Source organism: Pagrus major, chromosome 20, assembly GCF_040436345.1.
Source record: "Pagrus major chromosome 20, Pma_NU_1.0".
Taxonomy (NCBI): Eukaryota; Metazoa; Chordata; class Actinopteri; order Spariformes; family Sparidae; genus Pagrus; species Pagrus major.
This window is the reverse complement of record NC_133234.1, coordinates 9117121-9142722: the sequence shown is the minus strand read 5'-3', so window position 1 is coordinate 9142722 and position 25602 is coordinate 9117121. Positions and strand designations below refer to the sequence as shown.

Sequence of the window (25602 nt, the reverse complement as noted above, 5' to 3'; positions counted from 1 at the left end):
CAACCACCCACCTGCTCCTCACAGATGCACAAAGTCACACGACACGCTCCTCACTCACCTCTACAGCAGAACTGTTGCTTCAGAACACGACTGCGACATGAGGAAACCGAAATAGAATTGAATAGTTTGCTCTCCCATAGCTGAGAATCGCACCGCAAACAAATACCCTCGCTATCTTCAAACTGCTTTCCATATGTAGATGCCACAGATGCAATCAGACAACATTTGTGAGCCTCTGAATCTGCAGTGTGACAGAAAAAAGCTCAAAAATGATCCTTTCTGGCCTCATGGATCAGAATATTCCAGTTTAACACATCAGACATGAGTTGCAGTGAGGATACTGAGGGTGTTAAGATGCATTTCTGCAAAAACATTTCCAGAAGACCTTGAAAGTCGGTGTCTCTCTTTTCAAAGCTTCTGATTCACTGTTTGTGTCCCCGAAGCAGAAATCGTTCTTTGATTAGTAACACTACTGTTCTTCCAGCAATGTGCAGTATACACAGATTACGCTAGCCAAGAAGATAGATGATAATCAATTCCCTTAGCCCTGTGGGACGCTGACCCGGGTTTAAGAGTGCACTCAACTGCATGCAATTCATTTCTGTCATGTATCACACACATCACCTCGCACCACATCATGTTTTCTCCCCTTTTGTTCATTTGAGGGTTTTTGTTTTTGTTTGTCTCGGGGTTGTTTTTCTGTTTGTTTTTCAGTCCTGCATGCTAATTTAGTGGTTGTCATTTCATTTTTCAGTTGATGTCTGGTCTGTTGGCTGCATCATGGCTGAAATGGTCCGGGGTAGTGTGTTGTTTCCAGGCACTGATCGTATCCTTAAGTTGAACCTCCATCCAAACCCCCCCAAAATGCCGTCTCGTCTCATCCTTTTGTCTGTCATCTTGTTCATATCTTTGCACACAACGGGAAAAGCTGCCGAAGCTGCTGCGCCTGTTTCATGAGTGAGGATGTTTAATGTATTCAGGGTTGATGCTGGTTTCCTTCAGTGACTGAGCTGAAGAGGAATCAACCTTCTTTCATGGCAATGATGGATCTATTCCATTTCTTTGACCCAGCATGCTATAGCAGTAAGCTAACAAGCACAACACCACGATCGCAATGTGAGTGGATGTTCAAAATGATGTAGGTGCTTCATTCAGCATTTCTAGTTGTTTTATTGGGCAATAAGTTAACATTTAAGAACTTTTTTGTGCCATGTTACTGATTTATGACTCTACATTAGCGTCATGAAGCTAATTGTTGCTTAACACTCTAATATGCTAATAGATAACTTTGGTTAGCTAAGGTTAATATAGCATTAGCATGACAAATTAAAGTGTTATATTTGGTGTTGTACACTAACATTGACTTACATAAAGTCTAGTTCTATATTTGACTACCATCTTTAAGATGACATTTTTAATGTCTATTAAAGTGACCATTCTGGTAATAATAATTAGCATATTTTTTAGCATTAATGGTTAGCTTGGAGGGCTAAGCGGGTCTCTCAAAGACATTTGGCCATGTTAGCCATCTTCTGTTAGAGTGAAGGGATTATTCTACCCTTACCAGCCAGCAGCATGTGACATTTAAGTCCCATCAATGTAATTTAAAATCAAAATGGAAAGTGAGGTAGCAGTTGCAAGGAGCAAGTAAAGTCCTTTCTTGTCAAGTTTGATTTGTTTGGTCTAAGTGAGGCAGAACCTTCAGTGTTCTGTCAGCCAGAATGGAAGTAAACAGCTTGAGGTCTAGATGTAAAACACTTATTGGTCCACAATTTGTACAGCCTGACTTATCTTTTCCTGGTTTGGTGTGACTGGCCGGACTTTCCCTCCTTGTTGTTCATTCATATTTTAGGATGAACAAAGATGTGAACAAGGCATTCCTTTGTGTGTCCTCCAGGTAGATCCGTACATGTTATATCTGTATGTATGTTTGTGTTTTTGTCCTCAAGAAAAAAAGAGTTGCATATTTCTAGCATCTGGGCTACTCGAGGTGAGCATCTAATATGAAGTGTTGACAATCTTCCAGATGTTTGAAATCATTTTTGCACATGTTTAAATGGGATTCAAATCTCTTACGACCTTTTCCTCATGAGTAAAAATGCACTCTATTATCTTAAGTCAGACGGTACCATCTGTTGTACCTTCTTTAGCCTCCCTCGTCCAGGAACATCATTGACATTTCCTTTTCCAGCACCGTTGCAGTTACATTTAATTTAGAAATGTATCCAAGCCAGAACAATGCAGTACAAGACACAGCAACTCCAGATGGCTCTCTTTTATTATTCATCACTTCAAAATGGTACTGAAAACGACCCAGCCCAACTCTGGAAGGGGGCGCTCCTTTTGTTCAAACCCAGCCCAGTGCTTTTCTTAATACTGTAACCTTAAGATATCGACCAGTGGAATAAGGTGATCGAGCAGCTGGGGACACCGTCTCAGGAGTTCCTCATGAAGCTCAACCAGTCGGTGAGGACCTACGTGGAGAACAGGCCACGGTATGCCGGCTACAGCTTTGAGAAGCTCTTCCCTGATGTCCTGTTTCCTGCGGACTCTGAACACAACAAACTGAAAGGTAAAGATGCTCTTTTCTCTCTTTAAAAGTATACTACGCAGGATTTTCCGAAGATTTATGACTCATACAAAAGTTATCCATCATCAGTCATAACATCATGCTATCTATGTATTGGGTTGAAGAGATGCTGTATTTGCTGAAGTTAGCATGCTCACCAGCTAGCCCTGGCTTGTCCGGTCCTGTGTTAGTGGTGTAAACACCAACAGTCCTCTGGTGCTTTGAGATCCCAGTCCACGCTGCCAGATGCATGGCTAACCAAGCTAACTAGCTAACAGCAGCTATAGTTAGCAGCAGAAAGCGGTTACTCTGGTGATATGCTGCCCCCTGTCTGTCAGAAATATGAATTATCCAACTATCCAACAGGTTTTATCCAATCTTCCTCTGGAATCACTTACTGCACCTAGTGTGTTTTATAAACAGCATCAGACAAATCCTGAACAGTATGCCTTTTAATGTCCATGATTTATAGCAGAGAAATGATGTGAGGTTGTAATTTCAGCGCCAAGAGTTTAAACCACTTTGCTGCATAGTTCCTTTATTACAGGTGCAGCAGTCGTCCAGCTTGAAGAGGAACCATTTGTAAAAAGTTAAATAGCTCTTTTATCGCATGCCAGACGGTGCGAAGAATAATGAGGCAATCAGTGTTTCTAGAGCCACCAGTTTTATGGCACAATGTGCTTCAATTTTACTGCTAGAAATTTGAACAAAAGACTTTAAAGCTGGTTCTTTTCTGCTATTGTGGAATTTATCACAGGTGGCCTCTTAAATGTCTTTTTTTCGTAATTGAAGGATTAATATAATGCCTCCACGGTGGCTCAGTGAGAATGAATCCAAGCATTTGTCAAAGCAGCAGGATGAACTTTTCCCCCGTATAGCATCAGTTTGTGTTGTAGCCTTACAAACATCTACTGACAGCAAAGCCCGAGTGACAAATCACTTTTCAGTGGCTGCCTGAGATTAAGCACTTATTACGGAAGCTGACAGTTCAGGACCAAGTTGTTTACTGTGAAGAGGAATTTACCTCAAGCGTGTTCATGTGTAAATGGAGAGAAGATGACAGGAAGACGCGCAGCGAAACGCCGTGGAGCTGTTGCGAGATGTGGCCAAAAAAAAAAACCCCAAAAAACGGAGCTCATCTTTTTCTGTCCTCATTAATTTACAGAGGCAGGAGTGTGACAACAGTGTATTCCCCTGAAGTGCTCCTCTTAGACTGCATGTGTTGGATGTTCACATTTGGCTCTGAGAGCTTCGAGAGCCCACGCTGGCTTTCACAAAGAACATATGATAATCACGACGGATGTCTTGAAAGCCCCAAACACAGCCCAAAAAAACAGATGCTCCTGTTTTTCTATCCGTGGCTTCGGTTTAAAGGAGCCCTGAGTAGCTTTTGACCACTAGTAGTGCTGTGGAGTAGTGTTTATACGCAGGAGGACTCACAAGCAGATAAGATGTTTCTGAGGTGTCAACGATGCGGAAAATGTGTTTTGTTGAGAAACACTGAAAGTAAACAACTGTGTTTAAAAGAAAAGTTTAAAGAGTACCTTTAAACAAGCTCACATTACTTTCTGGAAACCTGCATGCTTCTTTGTGACATCATCCTGCACCAGCTGGTACAATTAAACCAATTAGAGAGGAGCCCTTACACCTGATAGGTTTTCGCCACAAAACAAGTTCAAATAACTCAAATAGTTCACGCCCCCAGCATGGCCGTGGTTGCAAAAACTACTGCTGCAGAAACGTGGTGGGTGCTGCCTGCTCAGGCTTGTGAGAGGTCACCAATCAGAGCAGACTGGGCTTTTGGGAGGGGGGGCCTTATAAATCTGGTTGTTTAAAATGTTGTTTTACATTTATTATTCATTTTCTCTTTTTCTGCCACAATGTCTTTCCAGCGAGCCAAGCCCGAGACCTTCTATCCAAGATGCTGGTAATAGACGCGTCAAAGCGGATCTCAGTGGACGAGGCTCTCCAGCACCCTTACATCAACGTGTGGTATGACCCCACTGAAGTGGAGGCGGTAAGCACTCACTGATTAATAATTAATTTCAACTCTTTTAAAAGCCCCCGAACGCTCGGTTTCAAAATGTATCTCTGGCGTCTGTGTGATTTGATCAGATCTGATGGACTGTTGCCTTTTGGCATAAAACAACAACCACACAACTGTCCGAAGATTTTGATTCAGATGTTGATGAATTATGATTTGGTGCAGAGACATATGAGCCGTCAGCTTTTTCCAGCTGAGGCCCACCCACAGAAGAGCATAGAGAAAAACAGAAACACAGAAATTTAAATAACCAAAACTGTTCTGACTGTTGCTGGACATGGACACAAGTAGAATACATAGAAATGTAATAATGCACAACTTTTAAATCCCTCGATACGTTATTAAAATAATCCATGTCCTCTCCTCTTTAAAGAACATTTGTGCTCTGCATGTTAAATGCATTGTCAGTCTGTGTTTGGTGACACAACAGTGTCTGTATGCTTTGTGATAATCCACCTCACACTCCTTGGAATCACAATGAGTCAGCCAGTGCAAATTGATTTGGCCTGTGATCAGCGAATTGAAAGTTGAGGTGAATTGCTGCTCCCCCCCCCTCCTCTGTGGCACGAAGGACTCCTCAGAACTGACAGTTCAGCCTTGAAAGGTGCAGATTTGTACACAGATCTTGCTCTGATGCTCTGACACTGCATAAATGCATCACATCTCCCCCGGACTCTGGGGAGGATGGATAACTCTATCCCACGGCTAGCGCTGAGGTAGTTTATTCCAGCTCGGTGCATGCGATAAATTTGATTTTCGAGGTTTGTGGTGTGTTCCTGGAGAGGTTTGTGCAGTCCAACGCAGAAAACAAATCAGCATTAAGTGGGTTTAATGAGACGAAGGGTCACTGCAGCAGTTTCCTTCTGCTATCTCGTGCTATCAATTAGCTGAGTCTGTAGGTTTTCACTTTAAGCTGGGAGCTACTGCAGCTCTCTAGTTTGGGTTGACTCATCATTCACCAGCTGTAGTGTTTAGCTGGAATGAAAACATGCACAGCAGACATTAAACATTTCCTAGCTTGTAAAAATAAAGGTCATTGTGAAACTTGCAAGTAGAAGTTGTTCTCTAAAAGAATGTTAGTCTTTTTTTTCAGTAATATTGGCAGGGTGATATGTGTGGACTTGTTGCTCATGTTTTCAATGAGCTAACAAATGTGTCTGTCGTCTTCTTCCAGCCACCACCCGTGATCACAGACAAGCAGCTGGATGAGAGGGAGCACACAGTGGAGGAGTGGAAAGGTAGGAAGGATCCTCTGTTGCTCCTCTTTGATACGCTGTCAAAAGTACTTTTTGTAATGTGTTGCACAAGGTCGGTCTGTGTTCGTGCTTTGCAGCATACAGGACATTTAATCTTTGTTCTCCAACTGATACGCACTTTTTTTTTCTATTTGTTCTTGTATTCTTGGTATTTTGCCATTAATACACTAGATTGTTTAGCTGTGATGAAATAGAAGCATAGATTACCTCTTAGTAGTCCATAAAGACAAAAATGACCAAATATGACAAGTTTGCCTTGCTGTTTCTTCTTTTTTCTGTTGTGTCATGAAAAATGAGGAACAGTGAGCCCAGTCACAATGTTACTGTGGTTACTTTTTGATAGTGTTCACCTTTTGAGTGCTGCTTGAACAGAGACAGACAGGAAAACCTTTTTTGTGCTGCAGTGCCCGCTACTTAAACGTGCGTCATAGTATCGCACCGGAAAAGGGGTGAAAACTGTGGGACCTGGAGCCGATAAATATCCATGACTACTGCAGAGTCGTTTGACTCAGGAATAAATGCAGATTGTACACTTTCTGATTGAAGACTGAAGCCAGGTGTTAGTGGGTTTTTTTGTCTAGTGTGAAAGAGGTTTAATACCTCATCAGAATGCATCCAGAAGGCATTTAACTTGTTTTAAAATGTCCTAATCAATAATATTCTGAATTCGGCACATTGAGCTGATAAAAGAAGTTGCTGAGGAGTGAGACATCTTGCTTCTCTCTAATCTCTGTTGAGAGTTGCACATGCGCAGTAGCAATCAGGCAGCTGACAAGCATGGAGGCCATCTATTGCTACAGTATCTCTTTCAAACTCAAGCAAATAATAGGTGTTAGAGACTATTTGTGCAGTATCATCAGCGTAGAACTGCATAGCACAGACATCGATGTTTTGTTCACAACGTAAATGCAACATGTAACTAATAATGGCGGTGGACCCGTGAGTGAGCTTGACCCTTGGTGAACACCAGGGGGAGAGGAGGTGCCTCCCTCATGTGGACGCTCCATTTAAAACTCTGTTTCCTCCTCAGTGCTGACAGAGTGATGACAGCAGCTCACAGGTTCACTGTGCAAGGCTTTTTTCTTCCTCTCCTTTGCTGTATTAACTGATTGTGACTTGCTTGTTGCAGAGTTGATATACAAAGAAGTGTTGGACTGGGAAGAGAGGACAAAGAACGGTGTCATCAGGGGACAGCCAGCGTCCATAGGTTAGTGGAGTTTATGTGAGAGAGATTGTGTACGTGAGCTTGTAAACGTGTTTAAATGATCCCCTTTTTTTCTGTTTACAAACTGTGAGCTCATTAACTGTGTCAACAGTGCACTGCTACAGCTCTGCCTGTCGTGTGGTAATCATGTTTCTGTCTGTTAAGGTGTATTCCAGTCTTGGACTCATCTTTGTACTTAATTACTGTAATTCTTCAAATGTAATCTTGCTGTATGTGGGCAGGACCCTGACAGCATTAGCACACTAATATGTCTAGTTAGACACCAACTATGTGTTGAGTTATGACCCTGCTTAGGTTTAGCATAAATCTACACGTCTCACCTGATTATTAAAGAAACATTATGTAACTGTTTTACCTTGAAATAGCAGCTACACATACTGTCAGACTTTCAGCAGCCCGTGCTGCGTGTTCACTTCCGATGGCTGACCACAGGTCTGTCCCTGTTCCTCATAGCACAGGTGCAACAGTGAGCAGCAGCCCCCAGCAGCACCACCAGCACCACGCCTCCACGTCCTCCTCCGCCAACGACTCCTTCATGTCCACCGACCCGACCCTGACCGACACCGACAGCAGCCTGGAGACGGCCAGCGCCGCCGCCGCCGCCGCTGCTGCTGCCGCTCCAGCCACCGCCCCCCTGGGCTGCTGCAGATGACTATCATCTCCGCCTCCTCCTGGTCCTGGGCTTGGCCACGCTCCCTGGTCACATCCAAGACCACTAGCCCGACACTGGCTCCTGGCCCCACCCACCCTAAACCTTCCTCCTCCTCCTCCTCCCCCTCCTCCTCCTCCTCTCTGTGCTTGTCTTTAGTAGTGTAGCGATTAGCCAGCTAGCTGTTAGAGAAACATTTTGATTTCTGAAAGGACAGATCTTTTTTTTTTTTTTCTTTTTTTATTACGGTTTTAGTCTTTTTTTAAAATTAGGATTTCTTTTGGTTTGAGTCCTAGCTGTAATTTATTGTGGCATTTCTTAATTTTTTCAGAAACCTAAGATGATGATAAGAGAATTTTTATGATTTCACGATGCTCCGGTTTGTATTAACCGACAGTGAGAATTTAAAGAAATATCTGTAAAATGTTTTAATGTGATCTATTTTTCTGTTGAAAGTCATTCGTTTCACTTGTAAGCTACTGCTTTTACAACTTGCCATATAAATGTAGACTGAGTTTGTACAGATTTTATGGTAGATGTAGTTTTATCTTCGATACAAGTTTGCAGTGAGCCATCGAAACATAATTGAATTGACGAACGTACGGTCTTAGTACTCCCCTTCTGTTTTATCTCACGTCTCATGGATACTGTTTGAAATGCAGATTCGTTCGTCTGGACTGAGATCTTGTAGATTTACTTGTAAAAACCTTCTTTTCTTGTGAGTCACTACTACTTCCTACATTGTTAAAATTTTAATGAAAGCTTTATAATTTGCTCATTCTTCACTTCCTGTTCAGACACGATGGGACTTCAAAATGATTTTCACTCCACCATGTGATTCATTTTTTACCTTCTACATTTCAGCTATGGGATTGATAACGGCACAGTGAGGTCCCGCAAGATAACGTGGAGCTTTTTTTTTTTTGATGACTGTCTTCTGTATTTTTTTAAAGTGCTTTAAAGAACCTCTTCCTCTTGTCTGCGACAGGCTGTGGGACATGAACCGGAGTGGTGGTGTTTGCTTTGGAGGACACGGAGCTCTTTTGACGTTGTCCACTGGCTTTGCTTTTTGACAGTTTCGGGACTTGAGAATGTTTTATTTTGTCGCGCTTTGGGAGGTTTATCGAGAGTTTGTACGGGGGGGGTTGTTTAATCGGTGACGGTGTTAGTAGATTGTGCTTCAGTCATGTAGGGAAATGTGGTGTTGAGAACGTGTCGATGGAGGGATAGTGATTCTGCAGCCTGATGGAACAGTGTGGAAAGACGTCTACCAGATCTTGTTATTAGTAATGTACTTTTTTCTGAATTTGGAAATTGGAAAGTGATTTTTCTCAAACATGGCCAAAACTCTTAGTGTACCAGACTTGCCTGCAATTGTGAATAAAACTCAAAGGAGCTAAAACTTAGCAGCACAAACAACCAGAGTCAAAAGAAACAAATTCTTCTTATGGTATGCAATAATCGTGCCCTTTTTGAGTGTTTTTTTGATTTAAGCTTGGAAAGGAAAAGTGCCTGTTGTTAATCATTCATTCCTGAGTACCTGGGAGGAAGCGCGTTCACGTAGGTTTTCATGGCGTCTGGATAACAACAGTAGTTTCCATATCAAACCGATAATGTATGATGGGGTTGTAGTTCTCACAAATGTATTGTATATTTTTCTACTTGTTTTGATTTTGACCCTTTGAGCGGGAGACTGTGGTGTCTTGCAGGGTAAGAAGGTGATGACGTATGCGTTGAGATGCTTGAGCCCGTGTTCGAGTCATTTCAGAAGAAGAGGCAGGTTTATCAAGGTCTTTCATCAAAGTAAAAAAAGAAACGTTTCTTTGCAGTGACAGCAACCGAAATCTAGGTTAATAACAGTTTTTTGGCTTTTCTTTGAGTACTAATTTAATGTGATGACTGTCGGAGAGAAGAATTGACAAGATGGACGTGTTGAAATTCAACTGCTGGATCAAACTAAGAGAGTGAACTGGCGTCGTTGTCAGTATTTTGTGATGGTTCGGATACCGGTGACTGTTGTGTAGATCGATGCTTTAGTTCTGAAGACATATCTGAGAGGCAGAGCCAAACAACGACAGTGTTCCTGGCTAATTCATCTTGTATGTTTAAGTTAATCAACACTTGTGCTACTAACTGAAAAAATGCTCTAACCATAGTTAGCTAAAACAAGCTATATTAGCCTAAAACCATCTAAACAAAAGGTTTGTTAAAATTAGAATATCATGAATATCATAGCGCCCGTTCTGCCTGCTAGAAATGTTTCCATAACTAAACTTCCTCTCTGCAGGAGGCAGGGTTGGGATGTATTGGGCTGTCATGGATCATGAGCAGGTGTCGTGGATGTTTGCAGCAGAGGCATAAATATTACCGTGTCTGTCTAGAACCTGTCTCGGTCACTGATTAGGTCGTTTTTCTAGGAAGCTCAAAGCAAAGTTGCAAAAAAAGTTTGTAGCATGACGCTACTGTAGCTCTGTGCTGTGCTCGACCTGCAACTCGTCTGCCAAATACGTGAGGCTGAACACGGACAGAACCATTTATTTAATGACTTGATTTCTCATACTGCCGCACTGTGGCTCATCTGTTCTGGACTTGCACCAGCTATTCGTAAATCCATTACTGGGTGTGTGTCCTGCCTAAGTACAAAAAATAGCTAGTTTGTAACTAGAGAATTAGTGAATTAGTGAATCGGGTTGCACCATTAAAACTTAATGAATGTCTGAGCCCATGAAAACATTAGCAATGGGTAAATTGGTTTGCTAGAACTCGTATCAAAATAAATGTAAATGTAACATGGAATTTAGTGAAGCATAATTGAAGAAAAACGTCCCAAAATAACTAATAATAAGTCGGTCAAACAATATATTAAACTCCTTTGTAGATGATGGTAAGTTTTCTTTTAGTAAAAAAATGGAGTACGTGTGTTTCAGAATTAATATACATGCAGTTTAGAATAAGAGAAATATTCTCTTTACGCTGTATTGCTCAGTTTTATTTGGTTCATTCAGTCTAACATTAATGGCACAACATTTTCTAATTTGAAGTATTTTGTGTTATTTTTGTGGTATTACACATTTATACAAGTGTACTTCAGAGCAACGACCATATAACGTTACCTCTTTCACCGTTCAGTCTACACGGGTAATATATTAGCAAGCAAACGTTAGCTTTCTCAACGAGCTAAACAACAGTTAACATTTAATATATTAGCAAGCAAACGTTAGCTTTCTCAACGAGCTAAACAACAGTTAACATTTAATATATTAGCAAGCAAACGTTAGCTTTCTCAACGAGCTAAACAACAGTTAACATTTAATATATTAGCAAGCAAACGTTAGCTTTCTCAACGAGCTAAACAACAGTTAACATTTAATATATTAGCAAGCACACGTTAGCTTTCTCAACGAGCTAAACAAGTTAACATTTAATATATATTAGCAAACAAACGTTAGCTTTGCCAACAAGCTAAACAACAGTTAACATTTAATATATTAGCAACCAAACGTTAGCTTTCTCAATATGCAAAAGTTAAATGTGATAAACTAGCATGAAATCCTTAGCTTTGTCAATTGGCTACGCAACAGTTAACATTGGATATATGAGCAAACTAATGTTAGCATTGACAGTTTGCTGCGCCACAGTTAATATTTAATACATTATCAAAGTAATTCTAGCTTTGTCAGTTAGCTAAACAATGGTTAACATTTAACATGCTAACAGTGGCTATGCATCAGTGAAACCCAGCAGTCACTGGGTGTTAATATTGAAACAACAAGCTAATCTCTCTATATAAGAACTAGTTTATGTGGTGCAACCCATTTTAGTGTTGTGATGCTAAATGTCCACTTTTATAAACACTTTGGTTTGAATTTTAAACTTACGAACAGCTGGTGCCATCGGATCCTGCTCTCTTTTTAGAGAACTGAAAAGGAAGAGCTTGTTAATTATCGAGCATTAACAGCTTGCTAGTAAAGTGCAGTGGAGGAAACTGTACATTACAAAACTAAATTCAATCTGCAGTCAGCTATTGTAGATTCCAACCGCAAAAAACGTAAACGTGCAGTAGTCTTTTGATAAACAAAGAGGTAAAGACTTGAGCAGCGTCACATCTGTAAGAAGGGAGAAAATCCGTGGTGTGTATCCATTTGTCATATTAGCCCATTTGTCATATTAGCTAAAGTTACCAATCAGAAAAAAAGACTTTGTTGTCTAAAGTGCTCTTAATTTTCTCAGCCCAACATTAGGGGCTTTAATTGGAGTATTTTCTTTTTTTCTTCTTCTTAGGTTGTTGTTGCTTTTTTTTTTTTATAATTACTGCATCTCTCCAAACAATGTCATTCTGATTTAAGTCGGCTTTGATGAACTACCTCACGCTGAATTTCTGCCAGTTCTTGCATATACTTAGTCGCCTGCAGAATTAGCTATCGAAGACGTGTGAATAACAGATTCCATTATTTATTTATTTGAAAGTGTACTATTTGTTGGTTTCAACAGACTTCTAGTTTTGTACATTATGTATACTTCACCTAGAAGTAAGAGAATTGTTATATGTATTTTTTGTTCTTTTTTTTTTGTTTGTTTTTAAACTAAATGTGCAATACCTTCAGCAAACTGTGCTAGTAGTATGTGATGGGCCTAGCCTTTGTTAGCTGTCTCCTGAAGGTAAAGAAAATGTTTGGTACTGTCAATCCATGTTTTCCTTTTTTATGAATAAGATCAATTTTTATTTCTGTGACTTGTTTATAGTCATGATGTTACGTAATCAGACTTACCCCGCCAAACCAAATCTGTCGGCCAGGGTTCGATGCCGAGACGGGAAGTTCTCGCAGTCGCAACGTGGCCGACAGATTTTTGATTTGGGACGCGGTAAGGACAATAATGTTAATAAACACAAAAAAGATGAGTAAATACCTACAAGAAATCATTATATGTATGGTGCTGGTTTGTAATGTTTGCTAGTGAATCCAGCCATGCAAGTAGTTTTAAGAATTCCTGGATCTGCGCGTCCCAAAAACCGCAACCAACGAAGAAGTGCACTACTAGAATACATGCACTGGGATCTGATGATGCCACATCTTAAAAAAAAAAAAAAAAAAAGTTAAAAAACACGTACTGCAAATAAAAGAAATACACTTTGATTTATTGTTGTGTCTCTTTTTTTCCTGTAGTAACAAATCGCATCACAGTCATTGCTCAGTCTAGTGAAGTTGAACCTTGATAGCACCAGTTACAGCACATGATTCATTAAAGGAGCCCCATGTATGTAGTTCGGGGTTCTATGGGATGTACTCGTAGTCTCTAATTTGAACGGCAAGTGCAGCATTTAAAGAATTGTTTGAATAAGAACAGGCATTAGTCGCCCGTTTCAATTTCAGTGTAGAAATTTAGAACTAAACAAGATTCAGTTTTCCAGGAACTTTAAAAAATAATAAATTATCAACAGAATGTGAAGAAATAATAATTTTGATGTGATGTTAAAGACGTTTATGTTAGCATGCTAACTGGCTAGCCTTAGCCATTCTTTCTAATAATACCATTATGTACCTAAAGACAGGGCGGCTGTGGCTCAGGGGTAGAGCCAGCGTCATGTCATCAGAAGGTCGCTGGTTCAATTCCTCTGGTCTGCATGTCAAGGTGTCGTTGGGCAAGATACTGAACCTGATGTGCTGGTCAGCACCTTGCATGGCAGCCACCACCATCAGTGTAGGAATCAATGTAAGTCACTTTGGACAAAAGCATCTGCTAAATGTCAAGAGGTGTGGCTCACCTCTGCAGGCCTGAGCCTCTCAGCCAAAGCTTCAAACAAAGCTGGCCTGAGCCAGAGGCTCAGGCCAGCTTTGTTTGAAGCCACATCCATCTAACTGTTTGAGTTCAACAGGTGGCCAATTCTTCTACATTGCACCTATGAGGTTCTTTGTCCTCATCCTTGTTTTAAAACTATTAGATTATTTGAGCAAAACACTTGATCACATACTCCAAGAACTCAGGTTCACTCGTGTCTCACAGATGATCTTTATCACCTTTATTCCCATACATGTCCATTCATTACAATAGTGGAAATCCATAATAAATAAGCACCATAGATGATCAGCAGAGCAGTAAGAAACATTGAGCCTTCGCCATGACACACACATAAAGGAAAATAAATGCATCTGTTGGAATCAAAGAACCTGCGACAGATTTCGACCATCATACTGTGATCATGACGAGTCAAAAAGGACGATTACCATGTAAACCTGTGCAACTGAAGAGGTTAATGGAACATCAGCTTCATGTTTCTTATAAAATATAAAAAGGAAAAATACAGTCACATTGTCCAACCAAAAGCACTTTCACTTGTAATTATACTGTCTGTCGTGCCCTTTAAGAATGAAGTGTCTTTACCCACTTCTGGACATTCTTCTGATTGGTGATAAGACATTTTCAACAATGTAACCACATGCAATTCTCACAGGGGAGACATCTGCAACTCTTCATTTTGGAAAGTGGACCAGATCCACACGCAGCACATCACAGCTTCCTGATGTGATGCACGTCTGTGTGATACATCCCATAATACATCACATGTCCAGCATTGATAAGAACTGAAGTCAGAGCGACGGGTTGCAGAACTGGATGAACTGAACACCATCAGCGACTTATTGTTTTTTCTTCTCCTGGTTCACATGTTTTTTCACGGGGCTGGTTTCATCAACAACACGTTACATTCACTACGAGGATACATTCTGAATTCAAAAACTTCCATTCAATTCACGATTCACTTTCACAAGAATTGGCACCTTCTAAGGGAGATCAAGTTACTCATCTTCAGCAGTTTGTTGCCATTTAAAAAAAAAAATAAAAAAAGTACAATGCAGCCACTGTGTCGACTATGCGCGAATATATGCACTACATCTCCGGACAAGCAAGCAACACTACATTTTTTCCTATAAACACTTCCCTGAAGGCACAACCAGGAAATTCCATTGTTTCTTTGAGGGCAGTGTTCAAGCTTCATGTGCCAAAATCAACATGGCTTCCAGGCAGGCCGTTCTGATCTTTAGTGAGCGAACAGCTGAGGCGGTCCAGCTTTGGTATTAACTGTGTACTGTAAATGGCCTTCACCTACTGAGCCACGTGGCCTGTGTTCAAGGCAGCATGCGCTAAGTTGAAAATGCTTCATTTGTCCCTGTTGTGTCGTTTGTACATTTAAAGGTATACTGACATCTGTGAGGGTCGGAGTTAACCCAAGACTGAGGCTTTGCCATCAAATGGAGACCATGTAGATGGTGACGAGAGAGGCACTGGAAGGGCCTGAGGACGAGAGAGTACGGAGGCAGCTGTTGCAGAGGTTCCACCTGTTACTGGGAAATGTAGTCGTCTGGACCTGCTTCTGTGTTACGAAATACAAACGTGATTCTACGGTTAAACATCCAGGAAACAAATGCCTGCAGTACAAAAAGAGGACAGGAGGATAAATGCAAGTGAAGGAACTTCTGCTAAAGCCACCATTGCACAGTTTAATTAACAGTCAGTTCACTCAGATTCACAAAAAACTCATTTTCTCAATCACCCCTCGTTCCTTCTAGCCATGCAAATAATTTGGGTATTGTTTGTCCAGCTCTGGCTGAGATCTCAGCTGCAAACTTAATAGGAGGTGAGTTTTGTTGTTCGTGCTCACAGTATTAAAAACCACATTTGAGAAAAATTCAAATTCAGCGATCTGTTCAGAAAAAGTAAACCTTCTACTCTTCATATTTTAAAAACCCGTCCGAAAAGAGGGAAATTTGAGTAGCGAGCTTCCAAAACAGGCAAGAGAGAAATCATGTTTTTTGTAATTTGGTTGAACTGACCGTACAGTTGAAGGAACAGCATGACATTTTAAGAAATACATTAATTCACCTTCTTCCTGAGATCAACACCAGAAGATTGATACCACTTTCATATCTGTACAGAAGTATGAAGCTGGAGTAAGGCAATTAGCTTAGCCTCGCATAAAAACTGGACACAGGGAGACAGCTAGCAGCAGCTTACAATTCAGTTTATGAACTGAACAAACAAGATATAACATATCAAAAAGTGGGTGAAGCTACACCAAGCTGCCTGTTAGCCTAGCTTAACATAAAGGTCGAAAAGAGTGGGAAGAGTTAGCCTAGCGCTGCCTGAAATTTGAAGAACCCTGCTAAATATGAAGCTAAAGCAAAGGCCAAAGTTAGCTTTGCATAAAAGTTAGAACTCCCATAAATCTTTGTTATAATAACAAATAAACAAAATATAAAATGCTAGTAAGTAAAAGACAGTGGAAAGAGTTAGCTCAGCGCTGCCTAAAAAGAACCCCGCTAATGTCTGGTATCAACCTTCTCGTCTGACTCTTGGCATGAAAGCAAACAAGAGTATTTCCCATAATGCAGCACATATCCCTTAAAGATTAATATCAGATACAGATAGAAATCAGTCAGCTGTCTGCGTTCAGCAGTCTTGCAGTTTCAGGAGGAAAATCCATTCTGGTCGTGTCCTTGTACGATAGTGGTTGAAGAAGTCAGTGCTCTCCAGTATAGAGAATGTCAGAGAAGTTACATTATGTTCCACCATCACACACACCTGCACTGTTAAAATACTGCCTTCACAAGACAAACACTGGACTCATCTTCTCATCTTAACGTTCCATTTCAAGCATGCGTACGAAAGTCAAAACATGGTGCTCTGTGGAGATGGAGACAGTCACTTCCACTTTGATATCTGCATCCTTCATCTCCACCTTTCAGTCTGAGTCTGTCCTGAATGCACACAGGTTTGTCCAGTTCCTTTATTTTATTTTTTTACTCTTCATTTGAAGGAACGCCCTGATGCACCGTGGAGGACGTGAGCCCTTGTAAGACACCTAACCTCGAAATTACAAACCCTGACGTGGCCTCGCCGTGTCAAATGTCACTAGTCCTCGCACCCAGGGCCAGATCTCCCAGCGTGGAGAAGAAATCCTCCATCTCCTTCTCCAGAAGCCGGTTGCGGTTCTCCGCGTCCTCGCGCGCCCGCTCCGAGTTTCGGAGTTTGATCTCCAGCATGCGTTGCTTCTTCCTCTCCTGCTCCATCTCTTGTTCCAGACGCTCCATCTGCGCACACAGAGCAGCACTGGACTCCTCGAGTCTGAGGGGAGGCAGCACAACACGGACACAAGGCGGAGGTCATTGACTTCACCTTTACATCGTGGATGCACAGTGAAGGTTAGGACCAAAAGGGCGAGGAACCAGTCCACTCACGTTACAACAACAAAAGAAGAAACAACTCTCCTATTTTACTGCTACCTCATAAAACTAAGATAGTTTTGATGTTTGCTCTGGTTTTGAGATGTGTGAATAGAAATTCGTTTGGGGACTGGACACTATCCAGGCACATAGAGGTGTCTGCAGTACTACCGTAGGAAATAAATCCCTGCTTTCCTTTCTAGCGTTTCCAAGCGGTATGATTATTGGCTCTGCTTTTGCAGACAACTAGATTGCTTTCCGTTTTCCACAGAGTAGCTTCTACTGACAACACGGGACACAATGTGTGTTTATTTATTCATTTAGTCAATAATGGCCGTGAAAGCAAATAGACAGAAATGGTGCCAGGCTGCCGGCCTGACTGGGAGGAGGATTCATGGCAGCAGCAGACAAAACTGCATATTGAAAGTGAGGTTTATCAGGAGCCAGTCTGAACACTGATGGTGTCATTACTCCATATCCATTACATTGTGTAGTCAACGTTTACTTCGTAATAAGACATGAAGGCAAAAAACCTGTCTAGTGCCAGTTTAAAGGAGGAATGCAAAACTGATAGAAGTATTCAGTATTCAGCGTTAAAGTCATATTATTGTCGTGACAAACTCAGACTTACTTTTGGATCCTGGTCTCATATGAAGTCTTCTGCTTCCTCAACTCGTCCTTCAGTCCTTCCACCAAGCTGCTCAGTGTTAGATTTGTCCCGTCTCCGTCCTCGGACATGATGATGGACGGCACCCCTGCTGCCGTGGCCACGTTTCCATTCTCACTGCAGGCTGCGCTGCTACTGCACAGCTCCATGGCCTCGCAACTGTCCTGCTCAGAGCTCGGGTCTGTCGTCGTCCCTCCATCCCGTCCTCTGTCCGTCTCCCTCTGGCTCTCCATCCACTCCCCTTTGTCCGCACCTTCACCCGCTACTCCGCAGTTCTGGTTCGCTGAGGGCTCACTTCCTGAGTCAGGGACGGAGATTTCGCAGGAGGACGTGGACCAAGGTGTGCTGGATACACTTGGGACGCTCCCCATGCTGGAGGAGGAGGTGACGTTGTCGTAGGTGGAGAGTCTCTGCGAGGAGCCAGTGGAGTCACGATCCCGGGCAGAACGCTCGCCTGACGACGTGCGCCGGTGTCCCCTCAAGGAGGACAAACCGTTCATGAGCCAGTTACCTCCACCTCCACCACCACCAGCTCCACCTGCTCCCCCACCAGAAGATATACTAGTGTTATCAGCCACAGAGCTGCCGCTGCTACTTTGCTTGGCTTGTGTCTGTGAACGAGGAGCTGAAGAGCTTTTGAAGGAGTACTTCCAGGATGGAGTGGTCTTGGCTTGTTTACTCGGGCTGACCAGCGTCTCTCCTTTCCCTGATGAAGACCCCAGTTTTGGTCCTGGGTTCAGGTTTGGGGTCTGGGTGGGAGTGACGGCTGCGCACAGTTTGGCATCCAGAGATGAGGCGCTGCTGTGCAGCTCTTGGTCGGGGTTGGAGACCGGGCAGCTGGGGAGGTCCTCCTCTGAGATCCAGGCTCCCAGGCTGCGATGTTGGAGCTGGTGTCCCTGGAGAGGGAGCTCCGTCTGGGGTGCCATGAGTCCCTCCTGGTCCCTCCCTGAATACAAACGGATGTGTTCCCTGATGAGGATTGTCATCAGGTGCTGGACCAGAGAGGTGCCTACGGATCACAGACAGACAGGATATCATTAAGGTACACTTGTAACAGCAAGTTTACTACAAGGTGTCACGTGATGTTTAAAGGTGCAACTTGTAAAGATATAGGGGGCAGCATATCATCAGAGTGACTCCAAACTGCTGCTCACTGTCCTCTTTGTTGTAGCTATCTACGGCTGTAGCTAGCTGCCATTAGTAGCTCGATTAGCCGTGCATCCAGTGGTCCAGATTGCGGGCTCGCTGCACCAGGGGAGTGTTGGTGCTTACACGACTACCACAGCAATGTTGTAACGGAAGGGGCTGTTACTAGCTTGTTAGCTTGTCTCCAACACAACACATAACGTCAAAACCGTTGTTTCAATACATTCTGTTGATCATTTTTTAGCAATTTTTTTTTCTTTAAAGTACAATATAGTGTGGTGTGACAGGACGGGCTGGGGCTAGCTGTTTAGCATGTTAACTTCAGTAGACATCTCTGCAACACAGTAAATAGATGATAATGTTTGTTGTTTTTGATTATTTTAAACTTAAACTCTGGCCACAACTTACAAATTGCTCCTTTAAATAATGTGGTGTGGAATAGTTAATGAGCTTTCCAGTTATGTCACATTGTCTTTACCTTCCATGATGGTAACTGGGTCCTCCATCTTGGGTCGAAGGATATTTGGTCCAAATACTGTGGCGAGGTTCTGGACACCCATCTTGTTCTCGGTACAGTGGGACTGGACCTCATCAAGGAATCTAAGGACAGATAACAAAGTTAAAAACTGAAGCAGAGCCAGACATCATCCTTGAAAACTGAGGACAATAAGGAATAAAACAAATGGCAGTGGACTTACTTGCATATGTACTTGAGGAGGTTGAAGTTCGGTAGAGGTAGAGTGCTAACTTGCCTGCCAAGCTCCTGGACCCCCTGATGAAGGACAGATTGAAAAATTGTTAGATGTTTACACACACACACACACACACACACACACACACACACACACATATACATACATACATATGAACACACACACACACATATGAACACACAGGGTACACTGCACACACCTCCTCCTCATCTTTGGCCAAAAGCTGTGCACATGTTAGAAAGTCTTCGTATTTGGAGAAGGGAATGACTGGTTCAGGCAGCTCTCGCAGGTACAGCTTTAGCAAGGATGCCACCGTGTGGACGTCTGTGTTACTGCAAGGGAGCACAGAAAAGCTGTCACTGGATGATCCGTCATTAAAGGAGCACTACATAGTTTTGGGGAAGACATTTTAATCAGAAGAGAAAGATCTTCACTGACTGATTTTCAATGCCTTAACAAACCAAATAAATAAACTCTTCATTTTTGTAACTGAATAAACAAACTGACCATAAAGGACAACACAACTACTGTTTTACATTGTATATATTTGGCGGACCCTGCCACCTTTCTAACTTCAAACAGTGTTCTGGGACCTTATTTCCTCTGAGAACAGCTTGTTTATTCAGTTATGGAAACATTAAATATTTCTGAGTTTGTATTATCACCTCATTAAAATTGTAAATATTAAAATTCTGACTTTCTTTTCCAAAACTACATAGTGCCCCTTTAAATGCTCAAAAATCTGGTGTACTTATATTCCTACCTGTCAAACAGAGGCTTGTCGCCGCAGTCGAAGGACTCCTGCAGCTCTTTGACCAGGTTGGCCTGTCCTGGCATCCGAAAGAGACCCTCCTCGTCCAAACCCCTCTCCCTGATGAAGTCCACACACTGCTCCACCAGCAGGGGGGCCAGCCGGGGGCCAAACTTCTTCTCATACTGGACTGTGTCCTCTAAACGCTGACCAAATATCCCTGGTGACAGATGGAGGAAACATATTTACTTGTTTGACTGTAGGTCCAACAGATTATCCACTAACGCATCCAGTGAAGGCACCTGGAACAAATAGAGGTGTCACAAGATTATATTTCAAACACTTTCTTATATTTATAACATGTATATCTACGGTATATTGCATCTGTGAGCCACTGTGAATATAACAGACAGATGACTCCAGTTATGCAGACACAAAGAAAAGCAAAGAAGAAACTGGCAGCTCTGTAAACACTGTATTAAAGACAGGCCTACATAAAAAAAGTCAAAAATTAGAAGTAGAAGAAATTGACTTTGCTCAACGTTTCACATGGTGAACTGGCTTGATTGTTACCTGCTGATTGGCTGCAGCAGTCGCAGCTGCCTGACAGCTCGCAGGAATGGTAGTAATTCACCGAACAGGAGCTGCAAAGCAGCAGAGAGTGTTTCTCATACACCCCAAACCCACATTTCACCAAGTTCATCCATTCCGGCTCAGGCATTTGACTCCACTGGAAGATTAATCCTGCATTTACAAACTTCTGAGCAGCAGAAACGAGCTACAGTCACAGGAACTGACCGAGGAGTTCAGACAAATGGCAGCTGACGGGGGTCAGTGTGCTCTGACCGCAGTGCTGCTGTTAACGACAGGTCTATAAGTTGGCGACAGATCTATTCTGGACTGAGAACTGAGAGACAGACACCCCTCACCCTGTGAATCTGAGAGGGAGGCTGGGCACATGACACAACATGAGGTAGCCCAGCTGATAACACATCACACCACCTAAATGTTGCTAATTTGGATTCTGCTCTTCCCTCTAAAAGAAACTGTACTACATCTGTGAACAGGGGTGTAGCTGGGATTTAGGGGGCCCACACAGCCTGGCCCCCACTATGTAGTTTTCAAAAATTTGAGATCTTCATCGACTGATTTTTTTATGCCTAAACAAACTAAATAAACAAACTCTCTTTGTTTTCATGACTGAATAAACTGAATAAACAAACTGACCTTAAAAGGACAATTTCATACTGTTTTACTTTGTTTATATGTGGCGGACCCTGCCACCTTTCTGGCTTCAAACAGTGTTCTGGGGACCTTATTTTCCTCTGAGAACAGCTTGTTTACCCAGTTATGGAAAAAATAAACATTTCTGAGTTTGTATTATTACCTTATTGATACTGTTTTACTGAGTATTGTTTTAACACCTCATTAAGATTGTACATTTTGAAACTACACAGTGTCCCTTTAAAGCTGCATTAGCCAAATTTTGGCCACCACTATTCAAGTCACATTGCTAGTAAACACAGATTTTAACATAATTGTTAGGACATAAGTTTACTATGTTCTCATGAAAAAAACATCTGTTGGGATTCAGCTCAACTTGTAAATCTTTAAAGCTATAGGCTGACTATAAACTGATAGTTACAGGAAACGCTAGCTGAGTGTAGCATTAAGTATAGTAAGTTAGCTCGCTGTACCATCCACTTTTTTTGTTTTGTTTGTTTCAAAGAGTTTAGAAACCATGTTCTGATCATCTGACTCTGTCTTAGAGCTAAAGATAAATAATAAAATAGAAAGAAAACTCATCATTTCTGATGAGGAACTCCTCGCTGGGGAGTAGCCAGCATCCATTGTTCTAATTATTAATCAATTAGCTGACCAACAGAAAATCATTTGATGGGTTGTTGATGTGAGAATTTACTGCCTGACACCAAATGAAGTTTAAAATGAGCCCAGTGATGTCATGCACTATATCATCGGTGTGTTATTCTACATGTATCCCCCTATTAATATAAGGCTCCTTTGTAACCCAACACCAGGCTGTTCAGCTGCTCTGTATGTCCCAGTTCACACCAGACAGGCCTGCTTATATTTCTGGCCTCCTGTCAAGTACACTAGTTAGACGTGCAGACCAGAGCAGACAGGGTGAGAATTAACTGCAGGCTCAGTGCTGCACCGAGAGGAAAACAGTCTTGTTAGGAATTAAAGAAACTCGGCTTGACTGGATTAAAACTCACAAACTCAACTGCGTCCAACGTCCTCACGGTGTACTAGTCACCAAAGACGCCCCATAGAAGCATCTTATCCTCTACTTTTGAATTCAAAGCTACACTGATCTGGACTGACAGCAAACTCTGCTCACATATCCCCCGTCAGGTACAGTAGCTTGACAGCAGAAATAGACACATCAGGGAGAGAATTAACTGCAGGCTAGGGATGAGGCACAGCGGGGGCAGGTGATACTTTTCATGACTCGGCTCAAGTTTGTAACTCACACAGTGTGACACTGACACACCAGAGAGGCGCTCTGTAAGCTTTTCCAATTTCAGCAGCAATGTCTTTTCAAGAAGTGCTGTGGGATTTCTGGGGTGTGGAAAGGAAATGAGGACTTCCTGGTTTAGGATGAGGCTTTTAAGGAATGACCACGGTCCTATCTATGATTATTAAATATTAACTGCTGCCCGTTCCTCTGAAGCTTCTGAAGGATGAAAACTGTCTGTGTTTTTAAAAGTGATCGTGTTTCAGTTCAGAGGTCTGGCTTTACCTCCTCCAAACGGCGCCCAGATGACCCGCCGTATGGCCTTGACCCAGTCATCCATGTCTGTCTGGGAGTTTGCCATGAGCAGGAAGGATTCATGGCTGATCGGTGCGCGGTCCTTATCTCCTGTTCCACCTGGAGGGAGAGATTAGGGGAGAAGGGGGAGAAAAAAGTAGAGTTGAGTACAGCAGAGATATTTTTCCTCAAGAACAACGGCATTCAATATAGAAGTTAATTTATATTTTTCTGTACATTGTGTCTCAAACACTTCCTAGTTCCTAGTCTTTATCACACATTATACTGTAGGCTCTGGGGTTTGAGCCAGCACGCACATATTGAATCGGGCTGTCCAGACTGGTGCAGACAGACCGTGAGGCAGCAGGTATATTTCACGAGAGACAGTAGAAAAAAAACACAGTATAAATCACAGTATGAAAAGCAGTGCAGGAGGCAGAGTGAATCCAGCCCAGTCACCAAAATAAAAGGTTAGCAGCTCACGTTCCTGCACGTGTCATATGTAGGCTACCATATTGACATTGCTATAACATGTGTGATATCACGTTCACATTACATGTTTATGACCTGACTTCCATATCAGGAGGTGGAGAGGATGGCGGTTGAGTTAAGCGACAAGGCTGTCAGGCCAGTGACGGCAGTTTGAGCCTTTTTTCCTATAACCCTAACCAAGTGGTTTCTGTCCCTAAACCTAACCAGACTGCAAGCATAGCAATGCAATTAGACAGCACTGCAATATGGCAAGAATAGCACAAGGGGAGCAGGAGGAGTTGAGCTGTGTGTTGTTAAAACCAATGTGCTATAAAGACTTTTCACCACTAGATGGCACAATTGTCATGTAATGCATTCTCTACAGTTGTACTTTAACCCTCCTGTCCTGTAATAATGGCACCAGTTTATATTTCATTGAGGACACTGAGGTCCAGAGCAGCTTTCAGTGAGTGCTGAAGCAGATTGTCTTGTTTTCTATTTTTTATTTGGACTTCATATAAACACTAGTGATGTGTGCAGAGCTGCCTGCCAACAGACTGTATGATATGCAGCAGTGACACTAGAACTAAATGCACATTGATCAGGCTGAGACAAGAATGCAACAGCAACACGGTGTGAAGCATCAACGAGTGAGCGAATACACCTTAATATCTTTGTGTTTGAACTGTTTTCTTCTGCTCCACGTTTAAATAATCTAAAGCGTTTATCATCCGTCTCCCGTTTGTCTGAGCCATTAGTGTTGGACGGCGTTGTTGCCACAGACACAGTCACTGTTGTCACAGTCATTTAGCTGCGAGGAGGGAATCCAAATATAAACAGCGGTGCCATAAAGCTAAGTGCCATTGTCGCCCAGCTCTGCAAACTCACACCGTCATGATGAGCACCACACTGTCCTCACATGTGCTCCGCTGCCCTGGAAATAAGGAGCTGAGGATGCATTACTATTTGATATTGCGCCCTCATTAATACAGCGTGTGCATGAATTATAATGAGTCATATAATGATAATGGTAAATGAGTGCTTCCGTATGCCCTGAGGAAAGGAGACTAATTGAAAGTCTGATTGAAAATATAGAGAGGAGACGCTCTACATCCAATGCTTCCTGTTAAAATCAATCCCAACACAGCCGACAGACATCAGAAGTATTGGAACATCCGAGCCTGGGTAGATGATGAGTACAAAGATCCCTATTGGAGACAATTAAGATAACACTGACTGCAGGGTTTACGGAGATAAACTGAGTTTTCCTCTCAAAGTCTCGGCGATAGATTTGATTTCCACGTCGCAATCGACAGACAGAGGTTTGACATTTAGGCCTGAGAAACAGTTGAATGTTTACAGCTTGTGTGCATCAAGCTTTTGCCTTTAGAGTGTCTGACATTTAAAGAACTGAAGCTATGATAATGTAATTCAACGTTTCAACTTCAGTCCTTAAATGTCAGACTGCTCGCAGACGCTGTTGAGTGGGAGATGGGAGACGGGAAAGAGAACGGGTAATTTTTATAGCGCTGAAGTCCCTTCTGATGTCAAAGTGTGAGCTTATTGTACTGTCAATATGGAGACAGATACCTGGACACGACATGAGAAGAGACACAAGTGATGTAATTCACCTTCGAACATAAACAATATCAGTCTGGGTTATTTCTGCCTCCACTTTTTCCTGTTTCCAATTAGCTAACATGGTTTTCAGCATTATTTTGTTAGTCAAGTTATTTATAAAGCATCAATTCACAACACAAGTTAGCAAAAAGACCCAACGTTGCCCCTTTAGCAAGCACTTGGTGACAGTGGCAAGAAAAAACTGCAGCTAGCATTAGCATTGAACAGCCATCAAGTTTCAAGTTTCTTAAATAATATTATTAATGAGTCTTACATGTTACTTATTGAAAAGGTAATTTCATTACTCAACAGAGACATTAATTTATTAAATTACACGTTACAGTATTTTCGTTAGCAGCCTACGTATTGGAGGTGTTCGCTGACCATCAACAGCTAGCTTAATGTTAGCTTCACTCAGCTCTCCATTAGCCTAGTCCTTACAAACCAAGGAGTTCACACATCCTCCAACTGATGACTCCTGAATAATGGTATACCAATGG

The 25602-nt window shown here is 42.2% G+C and overlaps 2 protein-coding genes across 4 annotated transcripts in view; one reads left to right on the top strand and one right to left on the bottom strand.

Annotated features, from left to right (window-relative positions):
- Positions 1 to 12878, top strand: part of mapk8b (mitogen-activated protein kinase 8b) — a 33908-nt gene extending 21030 nt beyond the window's left edge. The window contains exons 7-12 of one of the 2 annotated variants that reach the window (XM_073489269.1): positions 755 to 826; positions 2390 to 2572; positions 4462 to 4586; positions 5788 to 5851; positions 6999 to 7076; positions 7553 to 12878. In XM_073489269.1, the coding sequence (XP_073345370.1) occupies positions 755 to 826; positions 2390 to 2572; positions 4462 to 4586; positions 5788 to 5851; positions 6999 to 7076; positions 7553 to 7746 (716 nt within the window). In that variant the 3' untranslated portion in view covers positions 7747 to 12878. Of the gene's footprint in view, positions 1 to 754; positions 827 to 2389; positions 2573 to 4461; positions 4587 to 5787; positions 5852 to 6998; positions 7077 to 7547 lie in introns of both variants that reach the window. The other variant, XM_073489270.1, reaches the window with a different exon arrangement.
- Positions 12879 to 13733: 855 nt separating this feature from the next.
- The window catches only part of arhgap22b (Rho GTPase activating protein 22b), a 43536-nt gene continuing 31667 nt past the window's right edge, over positions 13734 to 25602 (bottom strand). For both annotated transcript variants that reach the window (XM_073490328.1, XM_073490327.1), the window contains 7 exons: positions 23003 to 23131; positions 20251 to 20458; positions 19687 to 19819; positions 19473 to 19546; positions 19253 to 19374; positions 17593 to 18637; positions 13734 to 16863 (listed from right to left, as the gene is read on the bottom strand). In XM_073490328.1, the coding sequence (XP_073346429.1) occupies positions 16641 to 16863; positions 17593 to 18637; positions 19253 to 19374; positions 19473 to 19546; positions 19687 to 19819; positions 20251 to 20458; positions 23003 to 23131 (1934 nt within the window). In that variant the 3' untranslated portion in view covers positions 13734 to 16640. The remainder of the gene's footprint in view (positions 16864 to 17592; positions 18638 to 19252; positions 19375 to 19472; positions 19547 to 19686; positions 19820 to 20250; positions 20459 to 23002; positions 23132 to 25602) is intronic.